The following is a 19,898-nucleotide window of genomic DNA, read 5'->3' as shown; positions in this document are numbered from 1 at the left end:
CCTACAGGCTCAGGTCTGGGGATTAAGAGAGAGCTGGTGGCTCAAACGGTAAAGAATCCCCCTGCAATGCAAGAGGCCTGGGTTTGATCCCTGGGTCGGGAAGATCCCCTAGAGAAGGGCATGGCTACCCACTCCAGTATTTTTGCCTGGAGGGTCCCATGGACAGAGGAGCCTGAAGCAGCTACAGTTCATGGGGTTGCAAAGAGGTGGACACGACTGAGCGACTAACACTTCATGCCAGGGGAAGGGTGAGATGGTGCAGGAAGGCAGGGGGCAGGGGGCTGGGTGCTAGGTCTGACTCCCCCAGCAGCTGGTCACCTTGGATGGTGCAGCCACGTCTGTCTTTCCCACCTTCGCATCCCAGGAGCCAGCAGAGCAGGCTGCTCAGAGGGTATTTGCTGAAGGGAATGAGTGAGTGAATAAACGTGCAAGTGAGGCTCCAGGGCTCTCAGAGGCCCAACCAGGCTACCCTGAGTCCTCTTTGACTCAGACACCTGGATTCAGACACTCACCCAATCCTCTGCCATCCATGGCTAGAGCCCCTCCTCGGGCTCTCCTGAGCTCCTGATTAAACCCCTGGGGGAAGACGAGGGGCACACCTGCCCCTCCTGCCATCCCCTCCCAGCCTTGGCACTGCTGAGTGGGAACAGGAGCTCTCCACTTCCCGATGCACAGGGCAGAATCCAACCACGGTTTAGGCCCATCACCCGACCCTGCTCCTAGGCCCCTTCTCCCACTGATGACCTGGCACATCCCCACCTCCCTCCAGTAACCAGCACCTTTCTGGAAAGATAAGACACTGACCCCAGTTTTTCCTCTGCCAGATCCAGGTCACTCACCTTGATTTCCACACCGTAGCCAGGGTAGACAGAGATGTAGTAGAAACAGTCCAAGCCGACATCAGGGGGTGAGTTGGAGGCTGTGGGGGAGTCCAGAGAGCCCTCTGGGCCTGAGAAATTCCAGCTGCAAGGGCCTGGAAGGCAGGGGGAGACATAAGCTAAACTTAGCTCTGGCAATTTGGGTCCAACGATGGCTGCCCCGTGTGTGTGTGTGTGTGTGTGTGTGTGTGCATGTCTGGTATGTGATGACACTCACTCTTTGGGAGCTCTATTACCCTGTTGAAAAGCAGGGTACCACCTTCTCTTGAGCACCTACTGTGTGCAATCTTATCTCGGTTCTTACAGTGACCCAGTGAGGTGGGTCTTCTTATTGCCATTTTACAGAAGAGGCTCAGGGAGGTTAGATAAAATCCCTAAGGTCTGGTGTGCATGCAAAGGCACTTCAGTTGTGTCCGACTCTTTGCGACCCTAAGGACTGTAGCCCATCAGGCTCCTCTGTCCATGGGGTTCTCCAGGTAAGAATACTGGAGTGGGTTGCTGTGCCCTCCTCCAGGGGATCTTCCCGACCCAGGGATCGAACCCACATCTCCTGCGTCTCTTGCACTGGCAGGTGGGCTCTTTACCACTAGCGCCACCTGGGAAGCCCCAAGGTCTGGGGTTTGAACCTCAAATCCTTCCAGTCAGGATTTGAACCTGGGTCTGGTTCCAGTCCACATGCTCCCTGTGGGTTGGCCCTTGCTGCCAAAGGGCAAGGCAGGCCAGCACAGAGACACAGAGAGAGGAATCCAGAGGGCCCCCAGCTTCCCCATCCCCCTCTCTAGATGGGGATCTGAGCCAGCAAGTAACTGACCTGGTGGCTGGACTGTGGTGACGGCGGTGGTAATGATGGTACTGGTGCTGGTGGTCTCCTCATCGTCCCCTGAAGCCGTGGAGGTGGCGACGGTCCCCTCCATCCCGAGCCCTGTGGTCTGGGACATGGCCCCTGGAGCCCAGGGCCTGCCTATGTCTCCAGGACCCTCTGGAGTTGGAGTCCATGCTCCACTAGGGGGTGTAGTATTGGGCCTCTCCCCTGGGCCTGGGGTGGGCACTGCCATGCTGGGCCCGGGAGGTAGGGCAACTGTGATGCGAAGTGCAGGGGGCTCTGACTCCAGGCTCCAGGGTCCTTCCCTGGACTGGGGTTGAGTAGGTGCTGCCACCATGACTGGAGTGGGGCTGGTGAAGACGGGGCGGCTGTCCTGGTTGGCCAGGCGGGGCAGGGGACTCGCTGTAGGTGGGTCAGGCCTCAGCTCGTCCTTCTCCTGCCCCTCTTGTAGGAATTCCTCCAGCAGGGGGTGGTGGTTAAGCAGCTTCAGGGTAGGGGCCGTTGTGACGAAGTGGACGCCTGGTTCTGGCTGCTCAGGTGTAGGGGCCGCTGTCAACTCTCCATCCATCTCTTCCAGGCCTGGGGCCTGCCCTTCCCCTTCCGTGGGGGCCTCCAAGGAGAGTCCTGAAATGATAACAAATGCTCAGAGATTCTCCTCCTGCCCCACAGTGAGCAGCAGCACACCCAGGCCAGGCAGTGGGAGACCCATCTCTCTTTTGACCGAGAGCCTTGGGGAGTGTCCTCACGGCTGAGAATCATGGAGCTATAGAGTTTGAGAGCTGAAAGTGAGATGATAACACGCATTTCCAGGATGGCACATGAGAGATCTCTTCCCCCCACCAACACCAGAGGCGGCCATTACTAATCTGCTGCTGCTGACAAGTGCTCAGTTGTGTCTGATTCTGCACTGTGGCTTGCCAGGCTCCTCTGTCCCATGGGATTTTCCAGGAAAGAATACTGGAGTGGGTAGCCATTTCCTTCTCCAGGGGATCTTCCCAGCTCAGGGATCGAACCCAGGTCTCTTGGGTCTGCTGCATTGGCAGGCGGATTCTTTACCAGCAGCACCACCTGGAAGGCTAATCTGTCATCGCACTATTTCTTGGTTGTTCTCAGATTCGGCCTCAGAATCCTTCTTAACACAGCACTCTAGGTAGCCGTGCCTGACGCCTCAGACACACATGTTGAACAAATATTTCCAATCCCTAATGTAGTTCAAAGGCCTGCTTTTGATGAGGAAACAAGGTCAAAGAAAGGAAATGACTTGTTCGAAGTCAACCACCAGTCAACTGAAGGTCAGAGATGACACCCTTAGCAAGAGTGACTTTTCTGCCTGAGATTACAGGGCCTTGCATTCAAGCTCACTTTCTATTCTCAGTGAAATTGCTGGTCATTAGTCTCAGGAAGTACTTCACATATTTGGGATTTTATTTTAGACTCCTTCATGGATTCATGATGACTTTTTTGTTAGGGTCCCATTACACCTGATTTCTCTCACTTTCCATAAAATCATTCCTTTTGTCTCTCTCGATCTTTTTTGTCCACTAAGAACAGTAATATGAATAGAGTAAGAGAAGCGAAACTCTGGAGTGAGGCAGATATAACTTCAAATTTGTCACCACGGGACTGTGTGACTTTGGGCAAATAAACTCTCTGAACCTTATTTTTCTCATCTGTAAAATGGGGTTTCTTTTCTAGGATTAACTGAGACAATATTGCTTCCCTTTCCCATTTGCTATGTCTTTCTGAATTCTCTTTATCTTTTTTTTTGACACAAGCCAGGATCCATCTAGGGTAGGGGTCTAAAGTAGGGTCATCTGCATGTCAGCCCCAATCCATGGCAGACATTGTTAACCAATGTTGATTATTTCTTGCTGAGGCCACATGGGACTTCAGAATCCTTCTCAACACAGTTATGCAGGCAGCCACTACCAATTGATTAGATAGGCTATGGAAGAAGAAACATGTTTGTTGTTCCTGGTCTGAGGTTGTTATGCTATTGATTGTATTGACTTATTTAACCACATCATAGCTGGAGAGATGCTGCATATTCTACGTTGGCCCACCAGGCTCCCCAGATCCTGGACTGTCAGAAAAAAGGTCAATGGATGTTGGCTCCAGATACATTTCACATAGAATTTTGCCAGTTTCGAGAAGGCTGGGAAGATATTCTGATTTGAACAACTCTCAAAATGGCTGCATGAGGACTCAAAGGGAAACACAGCCAGGGTGAGATAACAGTCGGCAAGGAGAAGGTTGGTTCCTCTGCACATCCGATGGTGGGGCTGTCATTCCACACCCACCCCGTGGATTGGCAGGCACGAGGATGCAGCAGATGGCCTACATTCTGTTCGGGAGACCATGGCAGCTCTGATGTGTTAGACATTTGGGAGGAGGGAGGAAACTGGGGTGGGGGAGGTGGCTGCAGGTCAGAGGGCCCTCTGCTGCTCTGGGTCAGAGGGGTCCGGGGGCCCAAAGCCTTGAGAAAGCAGGACCAACCCCTATTTCTCAGGACGCTCACTAAAACAGCCCATCTGTGCCTTGGCATTCTGTACCAGACACTGACAACGCGGTGCCCAAACTAGATACACAGCCAGGCCCACACCCCCTGGAGCAGATGGTCCGCCAGTGTCCTGTGTCTTTCTTCTGAGTCCGTGGTGGAGGGTCCAGGGAGTGCCTGTAACCTGCCAGGACAGGACTGCTCTCTGCCCAGCCCTCAGATGTCACACTGTCTTTGCCAGGTGACCTGAGACTAATCTTAGCATGTCACAAGGAAGAAGAGCCTTTCTCATCAATCACACAGACTGGAGCCTTAGGGTTCTGGTGTCTCTTTCCAGGGTGGCCCAAGAAGAGATGACTGTCCCAGGGCAGGCACCTGCAGGAGTCTTCACTGGGAGAGGGAATGCCTCTGTCTCAGGAAGGGACCAGAGTGGCACGGCTCCTCCCGCCGACTGCCAGGTGGGTGCTCGGCAATGGAGCAGAGCTAATGGGCACCTCCCGTCACTGTCGATTGCACTGATTGTGTTATCTGGGGGGACTGAGCACTTGGTTAAATGGGATGGAGATAGCATATCAAACGAGCAAATTGATTCCACAATCAGCTGCCGCTTGGTCCCTGAGGGTGCTCCCCACTGTCAGAGAGGGTAGGATAATCTGTGGGAGACAAGCCATTTCTACGGAGAGGGCGTCTCCAGACACTCTGGTGATTCTGATGGAAGCCTATGGCCCTGTGACCTCCCTCACCAGGTTCCTGGGGTTCTCTCTGCCTGGGCTGACTGAGATCAAAGGTATAGAGGCCAACAAAGAGGGTGTGATACACAGGAGGTGTGTGTTAACTGCTCAGTCATGTGTGACTCTTTGCGACCCCATGGACTGCGGCTCCTCTGGCCATGGGATTTTCCCGGCAAGAATACTGGAGTGGGTTACCAGGTGTCGGGGGCCAAATGCCCAGTCTCTTCAGATACCTTAATGTGTACCAGACACTGAGTCAGGCCATCCCCAGATCTTGGATTATGTGACACTACAAGTCTGTGAGGTGAGACTTTTATTCCCACATTACTGGAAAAGAACTGGAAGCCTAGAGAAGTAAGGTGACGACCTGCCTGGGGCACAGCGGTGGAGCTGGGATCTGAACCTACCTTGATCTGGTTCAAAAGCCCTAGTCTTTGCAGGACACCAGTCTGCCTCACAGGAGGAGGGGACTGGTGTTCCCCAGCAGAGAGCCCTCTAGCCAGTACAGGAAGCTAAGGCCCAGAGAAAGGACTGGACCCATCCACGGTCTGATGCAGGTTGGAAGCGGAGCTGGGGCCAGTTTCTGGCACCTGGGACCTAAGCTGAGTCTGAGCCGAGCTGGGCTCCCAGAAGGCCTTTGGGCTGGGACCCAGGGAGTTCCATTCTGTGCCCAAAGCGCATGAGTCTGGAACTCAAAACCAGAGGCCAAGGACACTGCTTCACAGGGAGGGGGCACCGTGTCACACAGGCACTGGGGTTTAAATGTCAGCTCTGCCACTTAAAAGTCAAGGGAGCCCAGGCCAGTCACCACTGTGTCCTGAGCTGTAAAACGGGCGCTTTGGAGAGGTTTTATGAGAATCTTAATGTTCTAAGTAGCAGGGGTTTCTGGGGGGAAGGGTGGTGGTGGGGATACAGAAGGTGAGGCCACACTCCGAGGGGGGCAGCCCTCTGGGATTGGGAGAGGCTGGCCCGGGTGAGGCCACCCTCTCCTTCCTGGGGGACCATGTTCCCTGTTGTATAGCAGTGTGTGTGACCTCGAGGATGTCAGTGTTGTTGGCATCTGTTAAAGGAGGATAATATTGTACCACATGGTGCAAAGGACCGCCGCCTCCAAGGCCGGCATGGAGCTGGGGGACAGTGGCCCATAGTCATACAGCCCCCAGGATCCCCCGGCTGCCCGGTCCACCCGGTGCCTGGACACAGGAACGCACTCCCTGGGCGGCCGCTCCCTCCCCCGCTCTCGAGGGCCGGGGCTGGGAAACACCTCCTCCGCTCCCAGCTCCCCCGCTGGCTGGCGGAGGCCCGGAGCTTCCCGGCAGCCCCCAGCCCCGGTGTGGCCCCGCCGCCACCGCCGCCTGGGCCCTCCCCCCACATTAGCTCTTAAGCTATGCAAATAGACATCGGAGGGAGCCCTGTTTAAAGTATTTAGACGAAATGAAAAAAGGCTTTCATCGGCACTAATGAGCCATTCAGGATGCCTCCCCGGTGGATTCTCTCCCGCTCCGCCTCCCGGCCCTCGCCGCCCCGCTGTGGCCCTTCTCGGGATCGGAAGCCCCCTCCTCTGGGCTCCAGCCGGGTCCTCCCAGGGATAGCCACCGGCCCCGCCCCCTTCCTTCCCTGGATCCAGCGAGTTGAAGGTGGAGTTGGGGCGGCGGGTGAAGCATCCTCCACCCCCACAGACTGGGATCCAAATGGGGCGGGGTGCTCACCTCTGATTTGGGAAGCCCATAAGGACTGGGGACTCTTCTTCATAGCTTCCAGGGGTAGTGTTTTGTCCCTGTCTGACAGATGGGGAAACTGAGGCTCAGTGAGGCCCAGGATGTTGCCAGGGGTCACAGCATGGGTGGGCTGAGGAGCTTGAACTGGTTTGTATGGAGGCAATGGGGGAGGGTGGTAGTCTTTTCTTTTGGCCGCCCCAGGCAGCAGGCAGGTTCCCCCACCAGGGGTGGAACCCTCCCCATGCAGTGGAAGTGCAGAGTCATAACCACTGCACCACCAGAGAAGTCCAGGGTGGTGGTCTTCATGCAGTGTAGACCTGGGGCAGCTGCTGCACCAGGCCCAGGTGGGCTGCCTGCTTAGGGCTACTGTTTCTGCAGATCTCTCTGCTCCAGACAGAAAAACCTCAGGTTCCAATCCCCCATCTATCTCTCACTAGCTGTGTGACTTGAGCTGGGCATTTGCTTCTTCATCTGTGGAGTGGGGTCCTCCTGGTTTGGGGACGGCCAATTAGAGACAGGCTCCTCTGCTGCCCTGCCCCTCATCCTCTGCCAGGGCAGGAGGGGCTTGCTGGTCTCAGAGGCCGGCACATGGAGGGGGGCCCCAGAGTCCTCAGACAGGTCAGGCTTGATCCCCACTTGTGGCAGCACCAGCTTTTGGCTGTGGGGAGCATGCCTGCTGGTGGGTACAGGGGAAGTCTAGGGGTTACAGTGGGCAGGGAGCCTGCCCCTTGGGGCTCTGGAGGTTAAGCGGGCCCAGCATAGGGAGAATGAGAATTTAATGGGATCCATTTATTATCCCATAAAAGCTAATGAGTTTATTCTGGAGGTTCCCTGGCCCCTTTCAAGGTTTAATAGGGGATTAGTGAGGGCCTGGCCCCTGCAGACCCCCATTATCCTAGAGCCCGAGGGCAGGAAGAGAGGCCCCCGGAGTAAGAGCACTTGGGGCCCCCCAGAGCCAGAGCCTGGTGTCCACAGTGACAGTTTCACTGGGTCCAGGCCTGCCTCCTGAACTGAGGGCCCCCAGCTAGAGGCTGGCAGGGTCACAGAGGGCCCCTGAGGCCTGAGTCCCTGTGCCACTACTGACATACTCACCCCACAGTATTCCTGTGTCTGAGGTAGGTTTTCTGCTGTTGACTTCTTGTATTAACAGGAAAGGCAATATAAACCCAATGGAACAGATGGGGAAACTGAGGTCTAGAGCTGGGGTGTGGCTTCTCCAAGATCACCCAAAAGCTATGGTAGAACCAGAATGGATACTTTCTGCCTCCTGTTCTTTGGAGCCAGACAGCTGTCGTTCCTCGTGCTCGTGTGCTAACCAGGCACTCAGCACCTTCACATGTAATCACCTATCCTCCCCAGAGATAGAGCCATTTGAAGCCCAGAATGGTTAAGTAAGCTGTCTAAGGTTTCACAGCCAGTGCGTGGCAAGCCTGGGACTAGGACCCAGAGCTCAGTAGCTCCATCACTCAGCTTTGTCTGCTGCTGCCACCAGCCCTCAGCTGTCCCTCTTCACTATCTCCCCATTACTGGCCGCCACTATTCTGGGGCACTCATGCTGAGAGCCCTGCAGCTTAGGGTGATGGGAAGGAGGTCCTGGTGGTGTCCTGAAGGGGCCGTTGTGGGGGTGGACAGTGGTTTGAATGGAGGAGAAACCCTCCAAGGGAACTCTGCCAAAACAGGTGCCTTCCCCCTTCTGCCCCATTTGCTCACTTCTTTGCCTCTTTAAGGGCTTCCCTGGTGGCTCAGAATCTGCCTGCAATGCAGGAGACCCAGGTTCAATTCATGGGTTGGGAAGATGCCCTGGAGAAGAGAATGGCTACCCACTCCAGTATTCTTGCCTGGAGAATCCCATGGACAGAGGAGCCTGGTGGGCTACAGTCCATGGGGTCGTAAATAGTTGGACTTGACTGAGCAACTATCTAACAGTCTTCTTTAAACTTTCCCCATCCTACCATACCCAGCTCCAGTCCCTCCTGGGCAGCAGGGAGCCACCCCTGCCTGGCCCATGGGGTGACAACAGTTCTCTCCTCTGATCTCCTGGTGGCACTTCTTGGTGGACCCTCAGCATGGGTACAGCTTGTGCCCATGGCCAAGGATCCAGCACAAGGCACATCTCTCTTCCTTCATCTCTGCTCATAGTTGCTGACCCTGGGGCCAAGCACAGTGCAGGGTGGGCTCAGGATTCTGCATGTCTGCACGCTCAGAAGGCTTCCTGCTCCCCAAAGTACTTGGCCCTTGGCCAGTAGGGGTGGGCAGGGGAGGGTGGGTGTGTCCTGAAGGGAGAAGATGGGCAGTCAGCCCTTGGCAGTGCCCCAGCACAGCCCCAACTGGCACTTGATGAAGAGTCTCTACCGGCACGAGCTGGTGGGCCTCCAGACTTAGACTATCCTCCCTTCCTCTGCCATTGACCACTGCCCCATTGCACCCTCTTACTACCTTCTCTTGGCCAACTTGTGGCAGTTTGGTCAAATCTGGAGCACAGAGATGAATGGGGCACCTCCTCTTGGCTGGGATCCAGGCAAGAAAGTGGCCAGTCCCCAGAATCTGAGCTCTTGTAGTCTCTGTGAACATCTCAGCCCACCCTCATTCACACAGGAAGAAACGGAATCCAGAGAGGTTTCCCAGGTCACACAGCAAACCTGGGGCAGGGCTAGAACTCAAGATGTTGGGGCTCAAAGAGCATCTGGCCCAACTGTTCTGAACAGTGAACGCTTCACTACTCCTGGGGCCATCTGCCATCTGAGGGTATACCTCCAGCGACAGGAGGTGTGCCAGGAGCAGCTACCACCCCCACTGTACTAGGGTGGGTGGGTAGCCCTGGCCCTTATCAGCTCCAGGGTTGGGGTCTTCTTGCCAGATGCAGGGAGTGTGGGTGGATGTAGCAGGCAACAGCCAGGGGTCGGCCCGCCAGTCCTGGTCCTGCCCCTATGAGGTTAATCCCTCTGCAGAAATCACTCCCCCAACCCAAGCCTCCATTTCCCCATCAGTAAAACAGAGAAGGTATCTAAGGGCCCTGCCCAGTCTCACCTTCCAGGATCCAGTGACCCACAAAGGGCTCCATGAATAAAAAATACAGAAGGCCACTGTTTACTGGTGGCTCAGACAGTAAAGAATCTGCCTGCAATGCAGGAGACCTGGGTTCGGTCCCTGGGTTGGAAAGATCCCCTGGAGGAGGGAACGGCTACCCACTCCAGTATTCTTGCCTAGAGAATTCCACGGACAGAGAAGCCCGGTGGGCCACAGTCCACGGGGTCACAAAGAGTTGGACATGACTGAACGAGTAACATTTTCATTGTTTACTGAGAATTTATCACACGCCTAGCACCATTAGAAGTGCTTTACCAGAATCAACTCATTTAACCTCCCACAATTACTCTGAGATATGAACTTTCATAGATGAAGAAACAGGGACCCAGGGAAGGGCAATTGTCAAGTTACCGGTTTGGAGGTGTCGGATTCAAACATAGACGCCTTGCAGCCCTAGAGCAGTGCTGGCTAATAGAACTTTTTGTGATGATGGAAATGTTTTATATTTGCATGTGTGACATGGTAGTCAGTGGCCACACATGGCGAGTGAGCCCTTGAAGTGCGGCTAGTGAGACTGAGGCACCAAATTTGAAATTCAATTTCATGTTCATGAATTTAAACCACCACATGTATGTAGTAGCTACCGTGATGGAAAGTGCCGCTCCATCACCTGACCTCTTGACCCCAGCATATTCACTTTTCAGAAGGGAAGAGCCTGGCCAGTGTGGGGGTGGGGGAATGGCATTCCAGAGAAGATTAAGATGGGCTGGCAGTGTCTACCCCTCTCTTTGGGCCTGGGGCCAGGCAGGAAGAGGTGACAAGGAGTCCTGGGACTCCCTTATGTTTTTCATAAAGGCCTCAAGAGAGGGGCCTGTCAGCCATTCAGTCCATCAACCCATGATGTCTGCTTCCCAACCTTGTCCGAGCACTGGTGTTCTGAGAAGTGGGGTGTTCAGTGGGCAATTTGGGGAGCTCGGGCAGAGCCACTGTAGGAGGTCTTCATGGATGGAGGGCAGCCAGGAATGCTTGGCCCTGGATGGGCTCAGGGTGTGTGGCATTCTATGAAACAATGCCTGCTGTGCTGGCCGACCTGCCCCTACCTCCCTGCCCAGCCAGACACATGCGGGCAGGGAGCCTGGCCTGGCCACCACCCCAGGGCTCCTGGGGCAGCCCCAGAGTAGTTGCCTGACCTTGAGCCCAGGGGAGGGCCTCACACTGAGCACCCTCCATGGGTTAGGCAGGACTTCCTAGGGAGCTGTCTTCTGCCCAGAGCAGTGCCTTTTATTCCTGGAATCAATATTTTACACTTTACATGTGAAGAGACTGAGGCTGAGAGGCAAAGTGATTCATCCTAGTTCACATGGGAGGGAATTAGCAAATAAGGGGCTTGAACTAGGTCTTCCTGCTCCACAGCCTGGGCTTAAGTTTTTACTGCAGAGTTGCTGCTTCACATGTGATTATGTGGGCCTATGTGTACACCTGAGTGTATGTGCCTGCACGCACGCGCATGTGTAGTTCCAGACACACTAACATAAGTCGTTTCCACTTGTCCTTGCCTGTGGATGCCATACCCTAGAACCCGGCCTCACGGTCCTCAAGTCTGGGCAGCTCTGCCCCCCAGAAGTGATGCCTTTCTCCCAAAGGCAGCTGGGCTCCCTCCTTCTCACTCTGCCACCTTTTTGGACCTCGCCTTGACCCTTCCTAGAGCCCTGTGGCCGGGACAGCTCCCCAGGCTCTGGGTGTGTGGCGGGGAGAAGGGACAGGGCTCTGGGCTCCTGCCCTCTCCTCCCCACAGCCTCCTCCCTCCCGTAAGGCTGTGACCAGGGGCTCAGGGTACAGGGAGCTCCCAGCTAACTGCCACGTTCGCCGCTTTCCAATTTAAAATCTAATATGGTCTCGCCACTGCAGAGCTGGGGGCTGGAGAGGTGATTAATGAGGCCTCTGCTACAGCGTCACCTGCTGTGCTCTACACCTTCCCCTGCGGCCCTGTGTTCTCCCTCCTGCCTGCCCGCTGCCCCCGGGGACCTGGGGGTCCTAATCCTGCCGGCTCACAGTCCCTGGTGCTTGGCAGGAGGCACGGGAGTTGGGGGCCTGAGGTGGGGGATTGGGAGAGAACTAAGGGCTGGGCTTGGGGGGCAGCAGGACTGATGGCCATCCCTGGGGCAGGCTGGAAGAAGGAGGAGGAACACTGGGCATCCTTGGGCATCACCTCCCTCACCACCAGAAAGCTGATCAGTCTGCCGAACTCCACTCCATCATGCCCACTGGCAGGAACACTGGCCAGGGCAGAGGAGGGACATGGCCCCAAGCTGGGTGTTCAGGTCAGCCCTCCCCCAGCACCAACAGCTCCCACCACCTCCTCAGTGACAGCAGGGATTATATTTCTCTGACTGGAAACCTTGAAAATGTCAGCTGGGATGAGGAAGGCTGTGAAGGCAGAAAGACATTCTCCTTGGAGCTGGTACCAGCCCAGTGGTGGAGTTAGGGAACAGGAGGGTTGTTCTAAGGAGGAATGGCCATCCCCTCCATCCTCTGCCCCCTGCCCAAGTTCAGACACTGGTCAAGGAGAATCCCTCCCAGCCGCTGAGCCCAGCAAGGCACCAGGACCCGAGATCGGGTACCACCCTGGGTCCTAGATCAGCATCTCTGGGTTGCTGCCCCTTCCCAACCCCCTCTGAAGTTCAAAAACTGGCCGTACTTAGGTGGCTCCCAGGTCCTGTGCCCACCTCTGAGCCTGGTAGCCCCAACGTTCTGTGGCCTTTAGTCAGAGGATGAGGCTCACTCTGTGTACCAAGGATCCAAGTGACCTTGTGACCTTTGCCCTGTGGCTGATTCTGTCAGCTATATCTGGGAGGAGATGGGTTGAGGGAATTGGCTGAGCCTAGACCCCCAGCTGCCCTGATCCTCAATACTGAGGAGGGGTCTCTCTCCCCTGCAGGAGCCTGGTGAGGCCTCGTCAGAGCCGTCGCCAGCGTGGGAGGTAACTTTGCCACTGACAGGCTGTGTGACCTTGGGCTTTTCTTGCTCTCTCTGGGCCTGCTTTGGCTTTCCATGTAGTACTTCCTTCCTGGTTTCTTCTAGGTTCTGTGGGTGGGTGGGTGAGTGGGTGGAGAGCCCCTTTACTCTCAGTGCCCAAGTGCAGAATTGATGGAGCCTCATGGTGGGCAGTGGTAGAGGCAGAGGGGGCCTGGCAGGGCAGGTGACTATGCTCTGTTGACTTGCCCATTTCCTCTGGTTGTTACTGGGCCCCGGTCTCCTCATCTCCAGCACCAGAAGACCGTGGGGGTGTGTGTGTGTGTGCATGTGGGTAGGGTAATCTCATCCAGGTATGCTCTCTCCCTTGACTTCCTGCCACTTTGAACCCCATTCTGCCCTTCCAGCTTCTATGGGGGAAACTCTGAGAGTCCTGCCTTACTTCTAAATGTCCTGTGGAAGAGTCCCTGGAGGCCTGGGATCTGCACTTAGAGGCTTGGAGGGGGCAGAGAAAGGGCAGCCTGGGACCTTCTCCTGGTGGCATGGGGCCTAAGCTTCCCCAGGGCATGGCCCCTGTACCTGTGGACCATCCCAGTCTCCCCTTGTTTCCATGGGACTCTGAGGCTCCCCAGGCTCAGCTTGTCCTCCCCACTTCCCCCAGCAAGCCCGAGTGGGGGAGGGGAGGGGTACAGAGCTGCTAAAAATAGCAGCAGCAGCTCAAGTCTCCTTGAGGGGTCAGTGGAGCCCAAGATTGGGGAGGAAGAGAGTGGAATGGGCTCTGGGGAGAGGAGAGACCAGCAGAGCTGAGACCTGCAGTTCCTGCACCCAGGGCCACAGAGTCCCAGGGTATGGGGACAGGAGTGCACAGACATGCAGGGACATATGGACACAGACACCCAGGGTTAAATGGACCAGCCAGGGCAAGATGTATACAGACATGGCTACCTGCAAATCTGGGGCTTCTTCTCCTCCAGACCCCCTGAGAACACCAGATGGACTCAGCTGTGCGGCCCCTAATCCCTCTGTCTCCTCTCTTGCCCCAACCTTGCTCTGACTTCTTCCAAGGACCCTGCCAGGTGGAGTGTGTGTACGCCTTGAGTTGAGAAGGCTAAATCCTCTCCCCGTGTCCCTGCCAGTCTCTTCTGCTTGAGGCCGAGGGCAGTGAAGGACCCGGGAACACCAGGGGTAGCATCAGGAATACAAGTGAAACACACTAGGCTCAGGGCAGCACCCGACCTGAACAGCAGGCCTAGACTGGCAGGTAGGGTAGGGGGATGAGCGGGAGATGGCTGGACCCAAAAGATCAAGGCTAGAACTCTGTCAGAAGGTGGGAAGAATGGAGTGGGCAGTGAAGGAAGGCGGACAAGGGGAGGCTGGACAAGCAGATGCACTGGTGACCTCCATCAGACTAGCCTTGTTTGGTCCCTTACACCTTTCCCTGGAGATGCCAGGGGCTCTTCTGTCCTCAAAAGAAAGTGAATCCCTCTCCCCTACTTCCTCTAACCAGCCAGAAAATAGGACCTCACAACAGGAGGGAGCCTGCCAGCTGCCTGAGCAGATGTTTTAAATCACTAGCACATCCCCTTGCTGGATATAAATGATATCTCAGAATGTCCATCAGAGCAGCAAGCCAGGGTGAAGGCCCTTAGAAGCACCCTACCCCCAATGGCTAGTTTCAGCTTCCTAGTCAGGCCTGGGCCAGCTTGTGCTCACTGCCCACCCCTAACTTATAGGCCAGCCCTAGACTCCTCCGCTTTCTGATCTGCCCCTCCAGTGACTACCTGGAAATCAGCCCCTCCTGGTGCTGGACAGCTCCGGCTATAGGCATATGCTCCTCTTAAGCAGGGCTTCCAGTTTCTTCCCTGTCACCAACTCCTCTGATTTTCTTTGATCTGGATGCTGTTTTTTGAAAGAGGTGGGACAGGTGCCATGAATTCCTGAGGAAACTGAGACACAGGGGAGTGACATGATTTGCCCCAAGTCACCTAGGTAGTAAGGGCTTCCCTGGTGGCTCAGCCAGTAAAGAATCTGCCTGCTATGCAGGAGACCTGAGTTCAATCCCTGGATAGGGAAGATCCTCTGGAGAAAGGAATGGCTACCCCCCTCTAGTATGCTTGCCTGGGAAATCCAATGGACAGAGGAGCCTGGAGGGCTACAGTCGATGGGGTCACAAAACAGCTGGACATGACTGAGCGACTGAGCACACACAGCAGCAGCACCTAGCTAGTAAGAGCCAGTATCAGGTTTAAACCCCGGGAGTCCTGGCCCTCTGACCAGCATCCTTCTAGTCATGTTCTTCCTTTGGGGCCACCCCCTCCCCGCTGAGGCACAACTTGGCTCTCCACACGGTGCAGTATCCCCCCTTACAGGCTCTGGGGCTCCCTAGGCACCTGCTGGCTGGTGGGACCGGGGCCAGACGCTCAGCAGGTGGCCGCTTGGGGGACAAAGGAGCTGATGCTCAGCTGCTGGGCTGCAGGGAGGGAGGGAGAAGCTGTGGGTGGGGGGAGGGGAGGAGGGATAGGGGCTGGGAGTGGGAGGGGCTGGGTCTGCTTCTGTGCCTTTAATAAGGAGACAGAATGCAAAGCGGGGTAAAACAGCATGCAAATGAACATCTGTTGGGGGCTGCTATGTGGTTCAGGCACTTTTCACAGGGGCCCTGCAGTTCTGCCCTTGCAGCCCATGACCAGCTGGAAGGAGAGTCCTGAGGGTAGAGAGAGGAGTCAGTGGGAGGGGAGGAGTGGGTGACTGGGGGAGATGCTGAGGTTTTTGCCAGGGTGCAGGAGTCCAACTGGGCTCCTGGGGACTTCACTGCGGGAAGGGAGAGACCCCCACCTTGGATTATTCTGCAACACTTGTGGTTCAGTGGCAGGTTCGGTTCACTTCAGCTCAGTTGTGTCTGACTCTTTGCAACCCCATGGACTGCAGCACACCAGGCCTCCCTATCCATCACCAACTCCCAGAGTTTGCTCAAACTTATGTCCATTGAGTCAGTGACGCCATTCAACCATCTCATCCTCTGTCATCCCCTTCTCCTCCCACCTTCCACCTTCAATCTTTCCCAGCATCAGGATCTTTTCAAATGAGTCAGTTCTTCACATCAGGTGGCCAAAGTATTGGAGTTTCAGCATCAGTCCTTCCAGTGAATATTCAGGACTGATTTCCTTTAGGATGGACTGGATGGATCTCCTTGAGGAGGGACTCTCAAGAGTCTTCTCCAAAACCACAGTTTGAAAGCATCAATTCTTTGGTGCTCAACTTTCTTTATAGTCCAACTCTCACATCCATACATGACTACTGGAAAAACCGTAGCCTTGACTAGACGGGCCTTTGTTGGCAAAGTAATGTCTCTGCTTTTGAATATGCTATCTAGGTTGGTCATAACTTTTTGGTGGCAGGAGGGACCCTGTATCTGCTCTGCCTTCTTGGGGGGTTAAAGGGACCCTCAGACCCAGCAGAGATGGGAAGAGTTGTGATGGAGGGCACCAAGCAAGCCTGGCCCAGAGATCCCAGAGTCTTGCTGGGGCCCTCAAAGACCAAAAAGATGAGCCCTCTCACTGCAGGTAAGAAACTGAGGCTCAGAAGGGTCCCTGGCTAGGAATCTCTTGTCCTTTTGAAGGTGAGTGGTTGGATGCTGTTTAGCAACTTATTTGTATCGCATTCAATTAAAATCAGAGAGTCTGTAGTGTAGGTGGTGAGGCAGTCGCAGCTGAGCTTGTGGAGATTAAGGGCAGGGATTATGTTGTATTCCTGCCTATTAAAGCACCTGATAGGTGCTGAAAATAGAGAGGTGTTGCATGGAGAGGGGATGGGTGGGTGAAGGATGGATAGGCTAAGTTCCTGATGTGGGGTAGTGTTGAGAGAAGAGAGAGAACCCTGGGGGCTGGATGATCAGATAAAGAGGGAATGGTTGAACTGAAACAAATAGAAGGTTCCAGGTATAGCATTCCAGGTATGGGAAAATGGCTAAGGGAAAATGGAGAGGTTGGACTGAACAAGGCATGTACAGGGTCTAGGGTTCACTCTCTCTCTGTCTCTCCATTGCCCCTTTCCCACCCACTCATTCCTTCTCATCTCCTGGCAGAGCCCCTTGTCACTGCTGGGCCCAGCCAGGACCCCACCCCACCCCCACCCCCACCCCCCATCCCTGGCTCCTTTCCACCAGCCTGCCTGCCAGCCAGGCTGCAGACTCTGCAGCCTGAGACCCGGATTGTTGTTAGAGAAGTGGCAGGTTTGTTTACTCCAGAGCCCGCCGAGAAATCTCAACAATCAATGGCCAACAACACTGCCGGCGCTGCGGCATCGATCCTCGCCTCCAAGGGCTGGCAGCCCGGTGGCAGGTGGGCAGGTGGAGGGAAGCTGGGGCAGGCTTGGTGCCCAGTCCTGTCCAAGAGCTGAGATTCAAGGCAAGTTCGGGCCTTCCCCACCAGGGGCTGAACCTCAGCAGCAGTGGGGGTACCGGCTAGGTGGGGCAGCCCAGCTTCAGGACAGGAGTGACTGGTATTCTCATTCACTAAGTCTCCTAAAAGATCAGAGAGTAAGAGTTATCCAAGGTCACTGGTCTCTGGGCCAAGACTTCAGGGTTCACTTGACCCCCAGTCCTGTGCTCTATCCTGACCTCCAAGTGTCAGAAAGGGTGTTTTGTTCTTCTGCCCTCCAAGGACTGAGCCAGATAAAATATCCAAGACTTCAGGGTTCACTTGACCCCCAGTCCTGTGCTCTATCCTGACCTCCAAGTGTCAGAAAGGGTGTTTTGTTCTTCTGCCCTCCAAGGACTGAGCCAGATAAAATATCCCTAATCTGCAGCAGTAAGGACTGAGGGTAGATGTCAGGAAAATAAGCCACTGTCATCACCAGAAACGTGCTAGAAGAAAGTCAGGGGCCATTTATATCTTGGGTCTGTCTGAACATGGCCTTGAACTTGGCTTATAAAATGCAGATAACAGCTTCTACCTCACAGAGATGATATGGGACTAAATGAGCTAATGTTTAATATATAAAGCACTTAGTACAGTGCCTGGCACATTAGTTGGTAACTAATAAATACTTGCTATTATTGTTGCTACTACTATTAATAGGATAGTGATACTCTCCTGGGTTCTCATCTGTTTGTACTGAAGATTTGCCTTAGGGTGGGGGAGTAGGCACAGTGCTGGCTGCAGCCAGATTTTGCAAAATGGGGAGGCACTTTCGAGTCATTTTATTACTTACTGGCTTTAAGCTCAGGGTAAGTAACTTAATCTCTGAAACTCAGTTTTCCTATCTATAAAGTGGAGATAACTAGTCTCTGGTTTTATTAAATAGAAAAGGCTTAAAAATGAAAGACTTGGCTCCTGAGGGTACTGAGACAGGCCTCATACCCCAAAAAGATGTTTGTGAGATGGATGAATGAATGAACCCCTATGGATGGATGTTTCCAAGGGATGGCTCTTTTAGGAGCTGTGGAAGCTTCATGGACATGAATTGTTGTGGTTCGGGAGGACTCCTTCACCTCCACCTTTTCATTTAAGGGCGTGAAAGGCTCAGAGCAGCTCCCAAGGTTTCATATTGGTCCTGCCAAGCTCTGAGAGGGTGTCTGAAGATGAGATGGAAGAGGAAGTGATAAAGACAGATGACATGGGGTTGTCCCTCCCTTATCTCAGTTCTTAAGTTCATGCAGGGCACCCCTCCCAGGCAGCAGAAGTGGTGGGTACATGCTATGGGAAGGAATCAAGAAGTCTAGGCTCTGGGCTTAACTCTGCCATTGCCTACCTGTCCAGGTCGGGAGTTTATTCAATGGGTATTTAATGTCCGCCAAGTGCCCCTGGGGACCGGAGCAGTGGTGGTACCAGGGCAGCTGGAGAGAGGCTTTAGCCTTCTTAGAATGGCCATCAGAACCCCACCCCCAAGCCACCTCAGGCTGATGGCGTGACAGCTTAATTTGTGGAAGGAAAAAACTAAGTCAAGGCTATAATTTACAGTTGGGATAATTGGCCAACCGTTAGGAAAGGGAAAAAATCCTAACATACAATCTATGTAAAAATAGTGTGCTTGCTACGCAAACTCAGCTTCAGTCCCAGCTGCCATGCACCCAACTCATCTTTCTGAACAGGCAGCTGACCCTAAACTTCTTCCAAAGAAGAATTCTAGAACTGTCCTGAAATGGAGGGTCTGAGCAGAACAGACTTGGCGCCTTCCTTCCTGTGTTCAGTCTTGCTCCTGGAAAGGGACATCAGGCGCTAGGAGCTCGTGACCCCACAAGGTGGGCAACTTGATGGGGGAAAGCCAGGGGTGGTGGGAGCCCAGAAGAATGCCCCGGCTCAGGCTGAGGATCTGAGAAACCGTAGAGTAGATGCCCCATAAATATATGCTGAAGAACTGAAGGGCCAACTAAGCTGGGACCTGAAGCATGAGGTAGAGTGAGCCAGGTTGGCCTAGGAGCGGAAAAGAATTTCAGGCAGAAGGGACAGCAAGAGCCCAGAAGCTGATGAGAACATGGCTAGTTCCGGGAACTGATCATCTTGGCTGGGTAAGTTGGCTTCCTGCTGGAATTAGTCTGAAAGGGGCCTTGGAGACCTCCGAGTGTCTGCTCCCCACCTCCCAGCTGCTGACTCTGGCTGGTAGCATTGTCTCCTCAACACCACTCCCCCAGCCACTTACATACGGAGCCTGGTTCTTCCTCCCTGAGAGCAGGCCAGTAAGCTGAAGACCCAGAAATCTGCCCTAATGTGCTTTCAGGCTTGGCAACCACCAATGTGGTGCACCCTTAAATTGAACGTTCCAGAAGGTGGAGACCTACAGAGGACAGAGGCATGCCTGAGGCCAGACAGGTAGCCTGAGGGTCTTAACCACCTGAAGTGAGAGGTTCCTTCGCTAAAGTAACCCCTGCCTATAGGCCCTTTTCCACACCCTCTTTCTTATTTGGGGGCTGGGGTACCCAGCTCTGACAGCTCTGCCCAGGTTGGGGCGCAGCATCCCTGAACTGAGCCTAGCCTGGCAAACGGGGCCTGGAGAAGTGGGGACAAGGAGGGGAAGGGAAGCTGGGCACCTGGGTAGGGCCGGGGTGAAGGCAGGGTTTTAAAGAAGCAGGATTTTTAACGTGCCGCCCACCATTCAGACAACCATTGGTGGGAGAGGTACAGAAGCTCTAATTAAGCCCAGTTTCTAATTAAACCCAGTCCCTGTGTCTCCTCGATCCCCATTAGCGCCCCATGGTGTCCCCAAGGCATTTTAAGCTGCCACCCTGCTGAGGAAGCTGGGACCGCCGCCAGGGCC

General features: G+C 54.7%; 1 protein-coding gene across 5 annotated transcripts in view; it reads right to left on the bottom strand.

Annotated features, from left to right (window-relative positions):
- Nucleotides 1-19,898, bottom strand: part of SEZ6 (seizure related 6 homolog) — a 48,300-nt gene that overhangs the window by 24,882 nt on the left and 3,520 nt on the right. For all 5 annotated transcript variants that reach the window (XM_086360008.1, XM_086360009.1, XM_086360007.1 and 2 more), the window contains exons 2-3: nucleotides 1,690-2,325; nucleotides 840-973 (exon numbers count right to left, since the gene is read on the bottom strand). In XM_086360008.1, coding sequence (XP_086216134.1) covers nucleotides 840-973; nucleotides 1,690-2,325 — 770 coding nt within the window. The remainder of the gene's footprint in view (nucleotides 1-839; nucleotides 974-1,689; nucleotides 2,326-19,898) is intronic.

This window comes from Bos grunniens, chromosome 19 (assembly GCF_055505025.1).
Source record: "Bos grunniens cultivar Pamir isolate PY7600 chromosome 19, Bosgru_T2T1.0, whole genome shotgun sequence".
Classification (NCBI taxonomy): Eukaryota; Metazoa; Chordata; class Mammalia; order Artiodactyla; family Bovidae; genus Bos; species Bos grunniens.
Note: the sequence above shows the minus strand (reverse complement) of the source record. Positions and strands in the feature narration are given on the sequence as shown.